Genomic DNA, 14,703 nt, shown 5'->3' with positions numbered 1-14,703 from the left:
AGTGCACCTAGCCTGGTATATTAGCCATTTTGACGCGAATGTGAACGGTGACTGCTGCTGTTAACGGTGGGAGCGTCGTGATAATGAGCGAGCGTCCGCGTGCGTGCGTACATCATTGTGCAGCTCCGGAAGTGATTAACAACGAGCGCTACACGTTCTGGCCTGACTGGTGGGGCCTGGGCTGCCTCGTATACGAGATGCTGGAGGGACATTCGCCGTTTCGTGGCCGCAAGGAGAAGGTGAAGCGCGAGGAAGTGGACCGCCGCGTCAAGGAGGACGCTGTTGAGTTCTCGGACAAGTTCTCTGAGGATTCCCGCACCTTTTGCTCACTGGTGAGCTCTTCTTTTCACATGCACCGTGACTTGGGTGGGCCTTGTGTGTCCACTGTTGGCTTCTGTGTGACCACCATGACCTGCATATTCACTGTTATCTGTGGGCCCTATGTGCCTACTTGATGCCTCTCTAACTACCGTGACCTCTTGTTGGGCCCTGCAGCTTCTAACCAAAGACCCACGGGAGCGGCTGGGCTGCCAAGGAGGTGGAGCATCGGATGTGAAGGCCCACGCATTCTTCAGAAACATCAACTTCAAGCGGCTGGAGGCTGGCATTATGGACCCACCCTTTGTGCCCGATGTGCGTACATGCGACCTTGCGATGTCGAAAAAAAGCGTTTTGTCAAAGGAGGAGCAAGTAACGAAAATCAGAGCTGCTGCAACGCCCTGGCCTGTGATGGGTGCCGTTTGTTTACTCCTCTCACCTCGGCCAGACTTGGAGACCGAGTCAGCAATGGCGTCTGTGGCAATGCGTCACTAAAGCCACTTCTGAACAGTATAACAATCGCACATCAGACTTTAAAAAAATTTGAATCTAATATGTCTTTGTGCATTTGGGTAGGGTTATATTGTGGTGAGCATTATTGTCCATCTGAAGAAGAAAGGAGTGTATGATTAAATTGTGCACCTCCCGAAACGCAGATGCCGCCGTGATGTAACCACCACTTAGCGGTATATTGTGGTTAATTTAATTCATGCTCAATCAGTAATCTCATAAAAAATGGAGCTCAACAGAGTGAGCCCAGTGCTTGGGTTTCCATTTTGGAACTGCATGAGATTACAGATAAAAACATTAGGAAAAAAACTGCATTAGATGAAAAATGAGACGCTGTTGCGGGTTGCAGTGGCACGCCATTGGTCTATGGTCACACAGCGAGATGAGTGGCACAAGAGTGCGGCCGTGCTGTGTTTCAGTTAGCACAGGTACATTTAGTCACGTGACCTCTGCCGCTGTCAACTGCACTCCTAGCCGAGATCCTCAGTGATTGCAACTGCCTTTGGAACGGCATGGGGACTGTGTGTGTGTTGTGTCTGCGTGTGTTGACAGCCTCGCGCTGTCTACTGCAAGGACGTGCTCGACATTGAGCAGTTCTCCACAGTGAAGGGAGTCAACCTGGACCCTGCCGACGATGACTTCTACTCAAAGTTCTCCACCGGCAGTGTTCCCATACCCTGGCAGGATGAGGTGCGGACCCCAGAAAGTGCCCATGCACCCCCCTGCCCACTTGAACCCTGTGTCCCCCACGGACCCTCTTGATGTGTGCCTGTGCGTGTGTCTTAGATGATCGAGACGGAATGCTTCAAAGAGTTGAATGTGTTTGGACCGGACGGAGCGCCCACCCCAGATCTCGATGACAACCTGCCGCCACAGCCCCCCAAGAAGGGACTCTTGCAGAGGCTCTTTGGACGCCAGGTGGGCACACACCCTCATATGCACACGAGCATGTGTGGTATGAGCTCCCACACTCTATGTTAACGCAGCAGACGTGTGTTCAGCGGAGTTTACGTAGCATCCATGCATTCATGCCCATTGTTCAGTATTTAATTATTCAGTATGGAGTCTGGCCAGGAGGGAGAGGCAGGGAGTTTGGTTGGACATGGAGGGATTGTGGTCGGGGTGGGACTTTGGAAGCTCTGAGTGCCATGACTGCATGCATGTTACCAAGCCGCTCGCACACAGTGGCACCATTTGCAATCGGCTGCTCTACTGTGTGCCCTTCGTGCAATCGCACGGGGTCATTGCCGTGCGGTGACAGTACTCGCTCATGTTTCGGTTACATAACAAACACTGAGGGTTATGCAAGAAATGCCGTGTGGCAGATGTATTGACAGAACCTGCTTGGTGACTGTGTGTCCTCAGGTTTGCTTCGGCCGCGAGGAGGGTGGCGAGGATGACTAGACGGCCTGGATGATGTCGAACATTGTAAAACACCAACAACAGACTTTTCGACCAGAATGGGAACACTGCACCATGCGCGTGCGTGCTTGTGATGTTACACGCGATACCATTTGGACAGCGCCGGACTTCTGAGTTTACCAATGCCGCCGGTGTGCCCCGCTTGGCCGGGAAGCGAACCCTCGTCGTGTGGCCACGGCGAGAAAGTTGCTGGCTCTGCAAGGGACCGTCACGGGGACGCAAACCACACTACCTGCGTTGCGCTTCCACGTCTCCCATTGCGGCCGCAGACTCTGTACATGCCACTTTTCTCCTTGCGTCCGCACGCGTGCGTGCATGTATTACAGTCAAAATCAGTACTCGGAGCTAAATGCAGAGAGAGTGTTAAATATGTTGATGCTTCAAACTGTGCGCTGAACGCAGAGCCCGGTCGACCCTGCCGCAGTACTCAAGCAGCCTCCCTTCCCCGGCCGTCGGGATGTAACCTGACCTGCAGACACTGGCTTGCCACCTCCTCGCCAATTGTGGTCATGGGGCTGCTGGCGTAGAAGTAGTCTTGTGGCCCAACATCTCGCCCCAGCTGGGCTGCGGTGGCTGTCCCAAGCACCCTGTGGGCTATGTCGCATAGGAGTCTTGTGTTGATGTAGCTACGGAGGATGTGCTTCTCCATCAGAATTGAGGGGGGGGGGGGATGGCTCCTGTGTCTTCTGCCTGCACGTTGTACAAAGCCTCTCTGTCTGCATTCTACCAGTTTTGTGTCCCTGAAGTCCTGGCTATGTAATTCCGCAAGGCAAACGTTCACGATTTTTTGTTGTTTGTGTTTTATTTAATTCATTTAAAGTCAATTCACAGCTGTGGTCTGCATTACAAATAGGGGAAACACTGCAAAAGCTGTTTGTCTAAAATATTTGGCTGCAATTGGTCTTTGCTTCGCACCACAATGTGCGCTGCTGCCCAACAACTCCACTGCCCGCCACTTGTGTAATGGAGCGTACACGTTTAGTACAATCACCTAGTTTCACTCGTGAAATCTCGTTTTGGTTTTCTATTGCTTTACTGCAACATCCTGCTAGTTCTTTTGCAAACCTGCATCCGCTGAACACATCCTCTTATTTTCCCTGGAGTTATCCCAGCCTTCCACCCTTGGGTTTCCCTTTGTCACTCGCTGCAGATCCTGGAGACTCCACGGCTTGCCTCCTACTTCCCCGTTTGCAATCGCTCCCCTGGGCTACCCAGCCAGTGCTCCACACCGTGCCGCTTGAATCTCTGCCACCTACTATATCGTTCCACGGGGTCGATCCCTCTGCACTGGTTCTCTCATCGTCCTCCTTTTCAACAATCGAATACCACCCGCCAGTGCTGAGGAAGCCTGGTCGGGCCGTGTCTACGTATTCGGCGTCAGCCATCCAATCTTGTTTGTAAACGTCCGCAGGATAACCCTAGATGTATATTTCCAGCATAGAGTTTAAAGCCATAATCAACAGTTGAGCATATGGTGCATTTTTATTAATATTTTTCTCAATCTTTCACTTTTTTGAAAATGTCAACATAGAAATTTGGGATATCTTTTCAATCTGTGCTTTTTAATGTCATTGTGTATTTTTATATGTAATGTTTAGTAAGGATTTGTTTTTGACACGTGGCGGTTACAGGTAATAGCCGCTGGCCGAGCTGCGTGCAGGTGTGTAGTGCCATGACTGCATGCTCCCAGGCTCCACCGCGACCTCGTACGGTGCCGTGACTGCTCACTCACTCACTTGCCCTCCCGAGTCGGGTGAGGGCGGACGAGTGAGTGAACGAGCGGTGGTGGAGCCACGGGCTGGCTGTGCGCCAATATCGGGGCTGCACGCGTTTTGCTCATGAAGCCGAGTGGTCGTGACGAGTGTGAACCCCAGGCCCTCGGGAAGGGGGGGGGTAACCTCCCCCCACACTGCGCTCACCCCCCCCCCCCCCTCTAATCGTCTTGCGTGGTCATCGTCTCATTTGCTGCATCGATGTGACACTGTGCTGTGCGGTTGTGTAGCGACGTGTAGTGTCAGTGCCCAAATGTTTACAACACATTCAGGGAATGGTATAGGTTTAGAATTGTCACCTACGACTTTTGTGTTTACTGATTTATTGGACCACAGTATCAAATGTATGTTTGCCTTAACAGGTTTTTTGAACACGACACAAGCACAGCGCTGGGGTGGGCTGTGCGCATGCGTGACTGGGCCAGTGGTGGGAATTGGCAATGGTGAAACGCCCCCCCCACTCAAATTATCATCACTCTTCACCCCCTGTGCTCCGTGTTGCGTTATACCCTTTTAATCGCACCTGCAACACCGACCCTGGCGTGACCTCATGCCTGCTGTCACGCGGGAGGGAGGCCTGTCTGTATAGAATGGCGGTACTCGCTTATTCATGTCGAGCGGTCGGTGGACTGGGAGCAGGAGGAGGTTGGAACGGGCCGGCGCTGCCGAGTGGTGGCGCGAGAGTGAGCGGACTGTGGCAAATTCCCTGCCTCGTTTGCAAATGTTTGATTTGCAACAGTGAAATGACCAGCTGTTCTATTTCACGGGCATAGTCAAATTATATTTCATTTGTTACATCTGTCGATTGTATATTTTTTAACCAAAGACCGGAGTGGTGGCCAAGTGAGTTAATTTCGTGCCCGTGTCGCCAACTCGCCGCGAGCCAGGCTGCCAAGGGGTGTCACGAGGGGCGGACGTGAAGCGCAGATGCCAAAGGTGGTGGGCGTTGATGGTGGACCAAAGGTGGACGCTGAGGATGGATTGTTAATCATGGATGTTGGTGATGAACACTGAGGGGGAGGGTGGATGTCGGGGGGGGGGACACTGACACCAATGGATCCGGCACGTCTCTTCTCTCCGCCGCCGTTTACTTTGTTTCAATGTTCAATGCCTTCCAGCCTCCCTTTACGTGGTTCTGTACGTAGTGTATGAACAGGTGATGTAACATTTGTAGTCTGTAAAAAAAAAAACAATTTTTAGCATTATTTGTAAATAAAAATAAATACATGGAACCCGCACGGAGGAGGAGTGGCTTTTTCGGGCGTGCGTTTGAGTGGAAACATCCCAAAGTGCTCGGGGGTGGGGGGGGGCTCCTCGTGACCCTCATGCCTGGAGGGTGGCGGGGTCACCTCTGCAAGAGCAGGCGGTGGGACCGCCTTGGCTCCAAATGTCCCCAACCCCTCGTGTGTGCCCACGTGAATCGGTCCATTGCGGACCTCTGCAAATGACAGAGGGCCGCGACTAACTCCCCTACACTTTTGGAAATGCCATCGGATCCCATCCCATGTGCTGCACGAGTCCACACATGTTTCAATTGTTTTAAACAAACAAAAAAACGGATGTGACAAAATGAGCACCTCCTGTTCACAGCCTTTGCGACGTTGGGTCGGTGCGGGTGGCGTGACTCCACCTTCCTATGGCGGGGGCGAGCCGATACGTTGAGCAACCAACCGTTGACTTGCCCACAAAGTGGTACTCAGTCGACCCCGGAGGGATGATGTGCCAAGTCACTAATAAAATGTAAACCAGGACTTGGTTGTGGGTGCCTGGCTCCCGGACTCGGGGAGTGGAGAGAGACGGCGCCCCCTGCCGGGAGGCCCCGGGTCACCGGCGCCGCTCTCACCCAGTCGGGGGGCGGCTCCTTCATCGCCGAGACTCGCGTCGTGTCTCGCGTGTCTCGCCCACTCGCTACTTCCGCGGTCGAGCTCCGGGGTCCAGGGCTCGGGTGTCTCTGGGCGACGACGGGAAGAGGGCAGAGGGAGCGGTGGAGGCGGCAGAGGCGGCGTCCGTGTGGAGGAGGCGCAATGGAGCCCAGATCCCGCGCCACACAACGCGGGTTTGTGAGCTCCCTGCTCTTCAGGTCCGGGCGGCGGCGTCGAGGTGCGACGACGCGGCGGGACGGCGGCGGCCTCCTGCACCGCGCCGGGTTCGGGGCCCGCGGCTGCGGCTCCCCGCAGGAGGTCTTCTCGGGTTGCCACCAGTCCGGGTTTGAACGAGACAAGCCGGGAATTAGCATATGTTCGGGTGGCAGCGGGAGTTGATTTTTTACCGAGATCTTGTGGCATAATTAATATCTTCATCACGATTTACATACATTGGAATTGGTGTCAGCCCTAAGGCCTATTGCATAAACACAGCCGGTGGTGCGGACCACATGCATGTATACCGTATGTTGAACTTCTTTCGCACCCACGTAGCCAACTGTGCTAATCGGACGTGCGTGGGAAAGACAACAAACGAAACCCAAAAAGCACACGAGGACATTGCGTGGCATTGTCCACTGAAATGTAAACGAAGCGGTTCACGTTGAGAGTGCCGGGTCACGGGGCCTCCACGTCGGCCGTGAGCAGAGGGCCACCGTGGGCCGCGCCTCCGTGGCCCGCGGCTCTCCATTGTTGAGCCGTCAGATCCAGGCCAGGCGGTGTCCTCGTCCCTGCGTGCTCTGCTTCTCAAATACCATGACTCGTGGGTTTGAAGTTCCATATTCACGATATTCGCAACCACATCGCCGAGACATTTAAAACCAACTAATGCGAAGGGGACAATCCATTTCGGCTTCGCTTCCCTTTTGAAAAGTATTCCGTGATGTCGGTTGCGAATATCATTAATGTCGAATTTACCACGGTATCTAAACGTCTTGCCTGCTGGTGGTGGTGCTAGCGTGAGCCACAGGCCCCTGGACGCAGAGGGCACCCCGGAGTCCTCACTGTTGGGCCGCCTGGTGGCATGGGACGTGGCCCTGACCTCCCGCCTGGCCGTGTGCGCTGGGGTCGGGTCGAAGTGGCCCTCGGGGCGGCCCCTCATGAAGCTCATCGAGGTCAGCGGTCACGGCATCCCGTGGCTGGCTGGGGGCCTTCTGTGCACGTACCTTGGGCACAGCGCGGTGCAGCGACACTGGTGGATCAACATACTCTTCGGTGAGCGCTACTCAAGGACATGTCAATCCACTGCTGGATGAGTGTTATTTTGGTGTTCATTGTACTTTACAGCAGTGATCTCCGGCCCACCAGGGGTCCTCAATGGCATGGGAAGTGGTCTGGGAACTGATGCCGATGCTATGACTTGACATAGTTTTAATCTTTAAAAATATGCTTTTTGTACTTGGTGGTCTTGAGACATTTCTTAGAGGGTTCACATTGGTCTGTGGGTCCACAAAGGCTGGGAACCACTGCACTACAGTTGTCAACCGGGGGTTACACGCGGACCCCTCGGCGTACGTGTCAATGTCCCAGGGAGGGGGGGGGTACGTGAGATGATTTATAAATGTGTGAAATGATATCATACATGAGAGTCATTGGTGAATAATCATGTATGAATCTCCCAATATAAAAACTACGATAAAATTTAAATCCCCATATGGTAACTTAAAACGATATAAAAAGCTATTTATAAACTCATTGATTGTAAGCAATGTGGTTTCCAAGAGCAAACAGCAAGCGCAAACACATTATGTCACGCATGCAGGGCGTCCGTTGATTTTTTTTGTATTCGCTTGCAGTTACTAGCAATTTAAAGATACCTCACAACATGGACAATTGGTTAAAATATCGATGTTCATGATTCATGTTGGGAGTACTACAGTAGCCAAAAATGGATGAGAACCATTTTCTCATACTTAATTTGGAGCTTTCGTGACTGCAGGAATTGCTCTTTGGTTCTTTCGGCAAAGTCACGTATAAAGAGAAAATAATAATAATGATGATTGCTTGTGTTGCAATCGAAACGTCGTATGCTAGTATTTAATTTATTATTTTCTCTTTATACGTGACTTTACCGAAAGAACCAAAGAGTAATTCCTGCAGTCACGAAAGCTCCAAATTAAGTATGAACCACTTCTACGGGGAAGTTTAAGTTTTTTTCTCTCTCTCTCTGGATTTTTGTTGTCTCTCTCTGCTTGTGTATCGGTCTTCGTGTCGGTGTCTTACAAATTTCACACTTAACTTCTAATTTAGCAATCTTTGGAAGAACGTAATCAACCAGGTTATGCGTTAATTGTGTGTTGACCGACCCTCTGTGTTGCATTGCATTACATTTCGAAATTTTGCTAGGTTTAAATCGAAATTTGATTGAGTGTACTTTCTCTGTCTCCAATCGTTTTGTCGTTCTTATGTTCTGCTCTCTCTGTGTGTCTCAACTGTTGTCCCTCTCCCTCTCTGCTTTTGTCTGTTCTTCGTGTTTGCGTCTTGTCTTTCTTTAAAATTTCACACTTAACTTCTAACTTAGCAATCTTTGGAAAAACGTAATCAACCAGTCTATGCGTTAATTGTGTGTTGACCGACTCTCTGTGTTACATTACATTTCGAAATTTTGCTATGTTATTTAATTCAGTGTGTCTCTCTCCCTGTCTACTCATTTTTCCAAGCTTCTGCAGCGTGCCACTCATTTGACATGCTAATTTTCTCTAACCCCTCCCTCTCTCTCCGCTCCCGCCCCCTCTCTCTATTTAAGGCCTCGACACAGAAGCGTGGTTTCTCTATGTGACTATGTATCTCTGTGATATCTGTCTCTACTTATATATCTGTCTATATGTCTCTGGTTCTGTGTTTTATCTCTCTCTCAAATTTAGCATTCTCAGGAAGAACGTAATCAACCAGGTAGGGTGTTGACTGTTATGTTATCCGACTCTCTGTTGTATTACATTACATTTCTAAATATACTAGATTTGTGTTTCTATTTCATTTATACCTGATGATGATTGCTTGTGTTGCAATCGAAACGTCGTATGCTAGTATTTAATTTATTATTTTCTCTTTATACGTAACTTTACCGAAAGAACCAAAGAGTAACCATTTTCTCTCCACCGGCTTTGCTGCACTGCCCTCTGCTGACCACCGCAGAGCACAACCCCATAGCACCCTCTGGAATCCTGGCATGCTTGCTGGTTACCCATCAAAGCACTATCCAGGCTCAAACTCTACTTAGCTTCCGAGATCGAACGAGATCGAGTGCACTGCTGGTGGGTTGTTCGTAGAGGAGAGGACCACCGCTATTGCCCAGTGCGAGTACTGCAGCACGTTACAAGTGTCGGGTTCATCTCTCACGCGTGTCGTGGCAATGAATTGTGATGACCCCGAATGTGTGCAATGACGCCACCGGGTTTGGCAATTCCAGATGTCCGTGCCACCGCAATGCAGGAGTGTGTGTACATGGGTCCGTACGCATCTCGCACTCCGACCCAGCGACATTGCATGCCTCAGTGGTCTTGCCGCTGTCACTTGCAATCCACACTCTCGGTGTCGTCACTCAGTTTTGGCAGGCAGTGAGTAACTTTGTAGCGCTAACTATGCCACCTGGCATAGCTGTATTCATTTGGTAAATGGGCTCTTCTAAAGAGTAACTCATGCCTACTTAAGTGTGTTTAAAGGTACCTCTGTTACATCGCCGATGTTGGTGAAATCAGGATAACGCTCGCGTGTGGTGCCGTTTTCTCGCCTGTGCCTTCACCATAGCGCTGCTGCTGGACCTAGTGATGGTGGGAACGGTGAAGGCTGTGGTGCGGCGACCGCGTCCTTCTCACAATTGCATGGACATGTTCGCCACGGTCTCCGTTGACCAGTACTCGTTCCCGTCGGGTCATGCCACGCGCGCCGCTATGCTCGCAATGCTGGTGTTCAGCGGAGCGGGCGGAGGTGCCGGGTGGATCGCGGGGCTTGGCTGGTGGCTGGTGCTAGCCTGGGCTCTGGCCGTGGGGTTGTCGCGCGTGATGCTCGGACGGCACCACGTAAGCGACGTGGCTTGCGGCCTGGTGCAAGGCTGGCTACAGGCCTGGCTCGTGGAGGTCATGTGGTTGTCTGCCACCACCTGCCAGATGCTGCTGCAATATGCGCATTGGATTTGAATGGTTCTTTAGACTCTGCACAGTTGTTAAGTCTTGACATAACGAGCTGAAATATATTACCAGTCTTCATTGACAAATTTGCCCTAGCCCACTTAGTACATTGATTACACAACTTATATATATAAAAGGGAAATTTGTGAATGTGTGTCCGTTCGAAATGTTTAGCATACTTCCCAACATGAAACAAACTTGAAATTTGGCATGTGGGTAACTTCCAGACTGTACACAATGCAAAAAGTATAAAAATAGACTTTTGTATTTTTTTTGGGGGGGGGGGGGGGGCAATAATGGATATATTTTGCACGGCAAGTGAGCGGTGACGTCACATCTGTGATGTCACCCGCATGCGGGAGCGTTACGCAGTGTGCCTGCTGACGTCACGCATCCCCCCCATCCTCCGCGTAGGCCGTGTATTAAAGATAGTTGTGTATAACTTCAAGCACATGTGGCCTGTGTACCCCCATGCACATTGCACTGCGTTACATTTAAGCCATTACATTTTCACAGGGATAGCACGGTGGTCTCGTGATGCTGCTCGGGATGCTAAGTTTGTAAATCTGCCGTGTAGGAGGTCAGGGCAGCAAGGACAGCAAGGTCTTCAGCTTTTCCTTCACCAAACCTTACTGTTTCCTACCATAAGCACTGGGTTGTATACAGGAAGTCCTCTCTTGATTTGAAGCTTTCGTGACTGCAGGAATCCATACTCTTTGGTTCTTTCGGTGAAGTCACGTAGGTAGAAAAATATATAAATCACGTTTCGGGCGCCACACAAGTGTCCGTCATCAGGTGGGACGCTTGTGTTGCGCCTGAAACGTGATTTATTTTATTTTATACCTACATGACTTTACCGAAAGAACCAAAGAGTAGGAAGTCCTCTGTTTACGTTGCTCCTATTTACGTTGTTTCACTAAACGTCGCCAGCGAATTTGGGAACATAATTCGATTTAAAGTGCATTGATTGCCTCCATTATTTTGAAACATTTCCAAATAACAATAGTTTGGGCGGTATACGTGACAGCGCACTACACAGTGTTTACAACATCACCATCCTAAATACTGGACCATCTAAATCAGCGGTCCCCAACCTTTTTGGCACCAGGGACCGGTTTCGTGGAAGACAATTCTTTCACAGACCGGGGGGGGGGGGGTCATCATTGGGTCTTTCTCCCTTTTCAAAGAAGCTCTCCAGCGACGTTTGTTTTTTACTCATTTTGGCTAGGGGTTAGAGCTTGTGGGCTTACCAAAACTGTGACTGAGACAAGTGCGCAGTGCGGGAAAGAGGCGCGGACGGAAGTTGTAAATAATAAAATAATGGGGGCGGGCCACGCGCGGACTCACCGCTCTCCTCCTGCTGTGCGGCCCAGTTCCTAACACGACGCGGACCGGTACCGGTCCGCGGCCCGGGGGTTGGGGACCCCTGCTCTAAATGGAATCTCCGCTGCCATCTATGGTAAGTACAGGAATCCCCCGCTATACATAGGGATGCCAGTGAATATTTGTTGTGGTGGTGGTATCGGTTCATCGGCCTCTTTCCTCAGCTCGTTCCAGCTGCATCAGATCCTCATTTGCCAGGCCCTCACCTTGGGACTCCACCACGTCTGTCTACTCCGCATTGTCTAGTTCAGCTTCCCTCCTCCGTGTGGAGGGAAATCCTCTCGTGAAATTGTCAATTTTGACCGCGTGCATTCTTAGTTTTAAGAATCGCAGACAATATGCATAAAAAACGCATATTCTAAAAAAAATATGTATAAGGAAATATTCCCAAATTCATCAGAAACGTACATGCAAAACAATGCATAATCTTGTAACTTATTATGGGGAATTCCTGTAATCTATTCTAACATATATTTAAACTTCTTAAATATTTTTAGAAATCTTTTGTTTTCTTTTTTTGGTACTTATTTGTTTATGCAAATTTGCACCTAAAATTGTGCCCCAAGAACGTATTAAAAATGTATATCATTAAGTCAATTGTTAAATAAGTTTCTATGTTTGTTGTTTTCCCTAATGTCGCGTTTTCCAGGAACGCATCCTCAACGTAAATATAGAATATTGTAACAATACAATCGGTGTCGCTGCAGAGAATACAATTTGAACCTGTAACTCGCTGCATCGCCCTGACCAAGAAGTCACTGCTGCTCACAAATTGCCGCTGTCAGCTGCCTCCAGCCGAGTTTGGCCCCAGCGTTCTGAGCTGGTTGCCGTGGCCATGATTACTTCACCGCTGCCACAAAACAATGTATGTATCTATAAGAGTTTTTTTTTTGGGTTAGATCGCGTTCACATAAATATGTCGTTAAACTCGCCACCACCCGACAGACAATTAGTAAGGTTTGCCACGTAAAGCATGCCATTTAGTAACTAGTTCCACACCAGTGTGTTGGAGAGTAAACCCACAATATGTATGTTGAACTTATTTTGCACCGTGCAAAGCCAACCGTGCTAATCGAAGGTGAGAAGTTCGAGCACACTGGGGGTAGAGTTGATCATACCCGCAAACCACCAAAGGGAGTTGAAGCGAATGGCCCTGAGTTGCTCGATACACGTTCCTTATCTACTTCAACGGCAACAACTGTCGTTATTGTTTACCAGGTTGTCAAAGGTTGTTTAAATTGCCACTAAAAATAGCCACTTTAGTACCGTTTAATAAATGGTAAATTAGAGTCGCGCGTCGCCGAATGTCAGAGCCGTTTACTCTACCGCATGCTCGGCGCTATGCCAATGGGTTTGCTTCCAGCACTGGCCACCGGGCAAAGCTATAAAAACTGTCGTGACCGGCGCTAGCCAATAGAAACCCTCCCGTGTCAATTCCATGGCAGGGTTGCCACGCTTCTGTGTTAGCGGTAACCTGAATTAAATAAGGATATATTTAGCATCCTTACACATGACAGTTCAACTCCTGCATAATATGTCCCTCCACATAAAAAATAAAAGTAAACATCCAATCCGCCACATGACCTTCTGGGAGGGCATCATTTGAGGACTATCGATTCAACAATCTCTGGACTGGTTTTGACATTCAATGTCTCGTCAGCAGAGCTAGGCTTGCATGAACAAATTGGGTATTTTTGGGAACCTTGTGATTATTTGTTATGGGATGTTTTTTTTCGGGGGAACTTGTGCTTACATGAGCCAGTTATAAGCACGTGTATTGTTAATTCACGTGTAGCATTGTGATTAAACTTTACGGGTGAGGGCGGTGCCGGCCACTTGTTGCCTGGGAAATTTGAGTTGAACCTGGGACAATAAAACTCTTGAGCAAGAAACTCTGTGCCTGGTCATGTCGAGCGACGTGGAGGGCGCTATGGCGGGCGAGCGTGAGACCCACATTGAAGGTCATTGGAACTAACGTTGGCCAAGGGGACACCTGGCCGCAGGAATGCAGAATACAGGTAGGGAGGGGTGGGGTTTGACGTCTTGGGTGAGGACAGGGTCCGGAGGTCGAGGGGCCCGAGTTTGGGGGAGCAAAGTCCGGACCAGGGGTCGGCAACCTTTCAAAGAAGAGCTATTTTTTTTGTCATTGACCAAACTAGTTCGAGAGCCGCATCACAAGCGGAGTGACTTGTGCACACAGGGGCGCAACGACCTCTTTCATGGGGGGCGCTGTCAAGATCCGACTGTGGGTCTCTCTCCTTTCTCCCGACTCGCTTCTACTGAAATAGGTACGGATGTTTCTAACCCGTATATTCAATAATATGTAGGATATAACTATAAATAGTATTTTAGGTGCACCGTGTATTGGGTTTAGAGGAAAACAGTCTCACAGTGACGGTATTAATAAAAATATGTAAAGGTACAATACAATTACGTTATCATGCGTCTCGCTTTCGTGCTGGCCTATCGGTCTAGGATGCTGCTCTATTGACTTGAAAGCCAGATGCGTTCATCGGGCTTGGTCCATCGTAGACCGCAGGTAATTTTTCATTTTAAAAAATACATTTTAGTAACATGTACTTGTTTAACTTTAGATGCGGGTCCCCCTTGTGGCATACTGGGTCCCTATGCATCGCATACGCTGCATACCCCGTAGTTGCACCCCTGCATACACAAACAGCAGATGACAAAGTCTGACTTAAAACAAAATATGCGATGGAATAAACTGCGTCTATTTCGTTGTTGTCCACCAGTGGCGTCACTCGGGGGGTGCGGGCCGCACCGGGTGACACCCTCAGAGGGGGTGACACCACAATGACTGTCTAACTTTTTGTGCAGTGTTTCAGCAGAAATGTATTATTTAAACAAAAAATATCCCTGTAGTTAGCTATAACAACAACAAAATTCGTAAGCCCAGCTTACATGTACTGTATCAATATACCTACAAGGCTAAAACTCTATGCTAATTTACTTTTTGAACCTTCAAATGTGCTCCGGTCAGAGCCGTCATTGTTACCCAACTCCAGTGACGCTTCGAGTCACGTGGTTTCGTCTGCACGCGCTACAAGCACGCGCTGTTGTTTTCGTTGCTGCTCGTGTTTTTATAGTCGCTGATTTTGTCAAATTTTCTTGTGTTTTAGGTGCAATATTGTGGTAATTAGTATTTGTGCACCTATATCAAGAACTTTTTGGAGAATGAAGTAGTAATTAAAAGAAAAGGAGAAAAATACAAAAGGCTTCTGCTCACTA

At 49.5% G+C, this 14,703-nt stretch overlaps 2 protein-coding genes across 3 annotated transcripts in view; both read left to right on the top strand.

The window, feature by feature from the left end:
- LOC144934998 (G protein-coupled receptor kinase 5-like) overlaps nt 1-5,241 on the top strand; it is a 28,273-nt gene extending 23,032 nt beyond the window's left edge. Inside the window, exons 12-16 of the mRNA XM_078861273.1 lie at nt 124-332; nt 496-633; nt 1,381-1,518; nt 1,615-1,746; nt 2,194-5,241. Coding sequence (XP_078717399.1) covers nt 124-332; nt 496-633; nt 1,381-1,518; nt 1,615-1,746; nt 2,194-2,232 — 656 coding nt within the window. The 3' untranslated portion in view covers nt 2,233-5,241. The remainder of the gene's footprint in view (nt 1-123; nt 333-495; nt 634-1,380; nt 1,519-1,614; nt 1,747-2,193) is intronic.
- A 623-nt stretch (nt 5,242-5,864) lies between these two features.
- Nucleotides 5,865-13,346, top strand: LOC144934997 (polyisoprenoid diphosphate/phosphate phosphohydrolase PLPP6-like). Of its 2 annotated transcripts, none has more exons than XM_078861272.1 (3): nt 5,865-6,078; nt 6,915-7,159; nt 9,692-13,346. In XM_078861272.1, exons 1-3 carry the CDS (start codon nt 6,047-6,049, stop codon nt 10,078-10,080), a joined length of 666 nt encoding a protein of 221 aa, XP_078717398.1. In that variant the 5' UTR covers nt 5,865-6,046; the 3' UTR covers nt 10,081-13,346. The 2 variants fall into 2 exon arrangements, with proteins under 2 accessions (XP_078717398.1, XP_078717397.1); XM_078861271.1 differs by having other exon boundaries at nt 6,903-7,159.
- The last annotated feature ends 1,357 nt before the right edge of the window (nt 13,347-14,703 follow it).

The sequence above is a fragment of the Lampetra fluviatilis genome, chromosome 12 (assembly GCF_964198595.1).
Source record: "Lampetra fluviatilis chromosome 12, kcLamFluv1.1, whole genome shotgun sequence".
NCBI lineage: Eukaryota > Metazoa > Chordata > Hyperoartia > Petromyzontiformes > Petromyzontidae > Lampetra > Lampetra fluviatilis.
This window is presented reverse-complemented; position numbering and strand designations above follow the sequence as displayed.

What these genes read in the sequence shown, in the direction of transcription:
- LOC144934997 (XM_078861271.1), top strand. Translation starts at nt 6,047, where the DNA reads ATGGAGCCCAGATCCCGCGCCACACAACGCGG. An exon ending in TCCCGCGCCACACAACGCGG is followed by an intron (nt 6,079 to 6,902) that starts GTTTGTGAGCTC and finishes TGGTGGTGCTAG; the next exon opens with CGTGAGCCACAGGCCCCTGG. An exon ending in GTGGATCAACATACTCTTCG is followed by an intron (nt 7,160 to 9,691) that starts GTGAGCGCTACT and finishes CCTTCACCATAG; the next exon opens with CGCTGCTGCTGGACCTAGTG.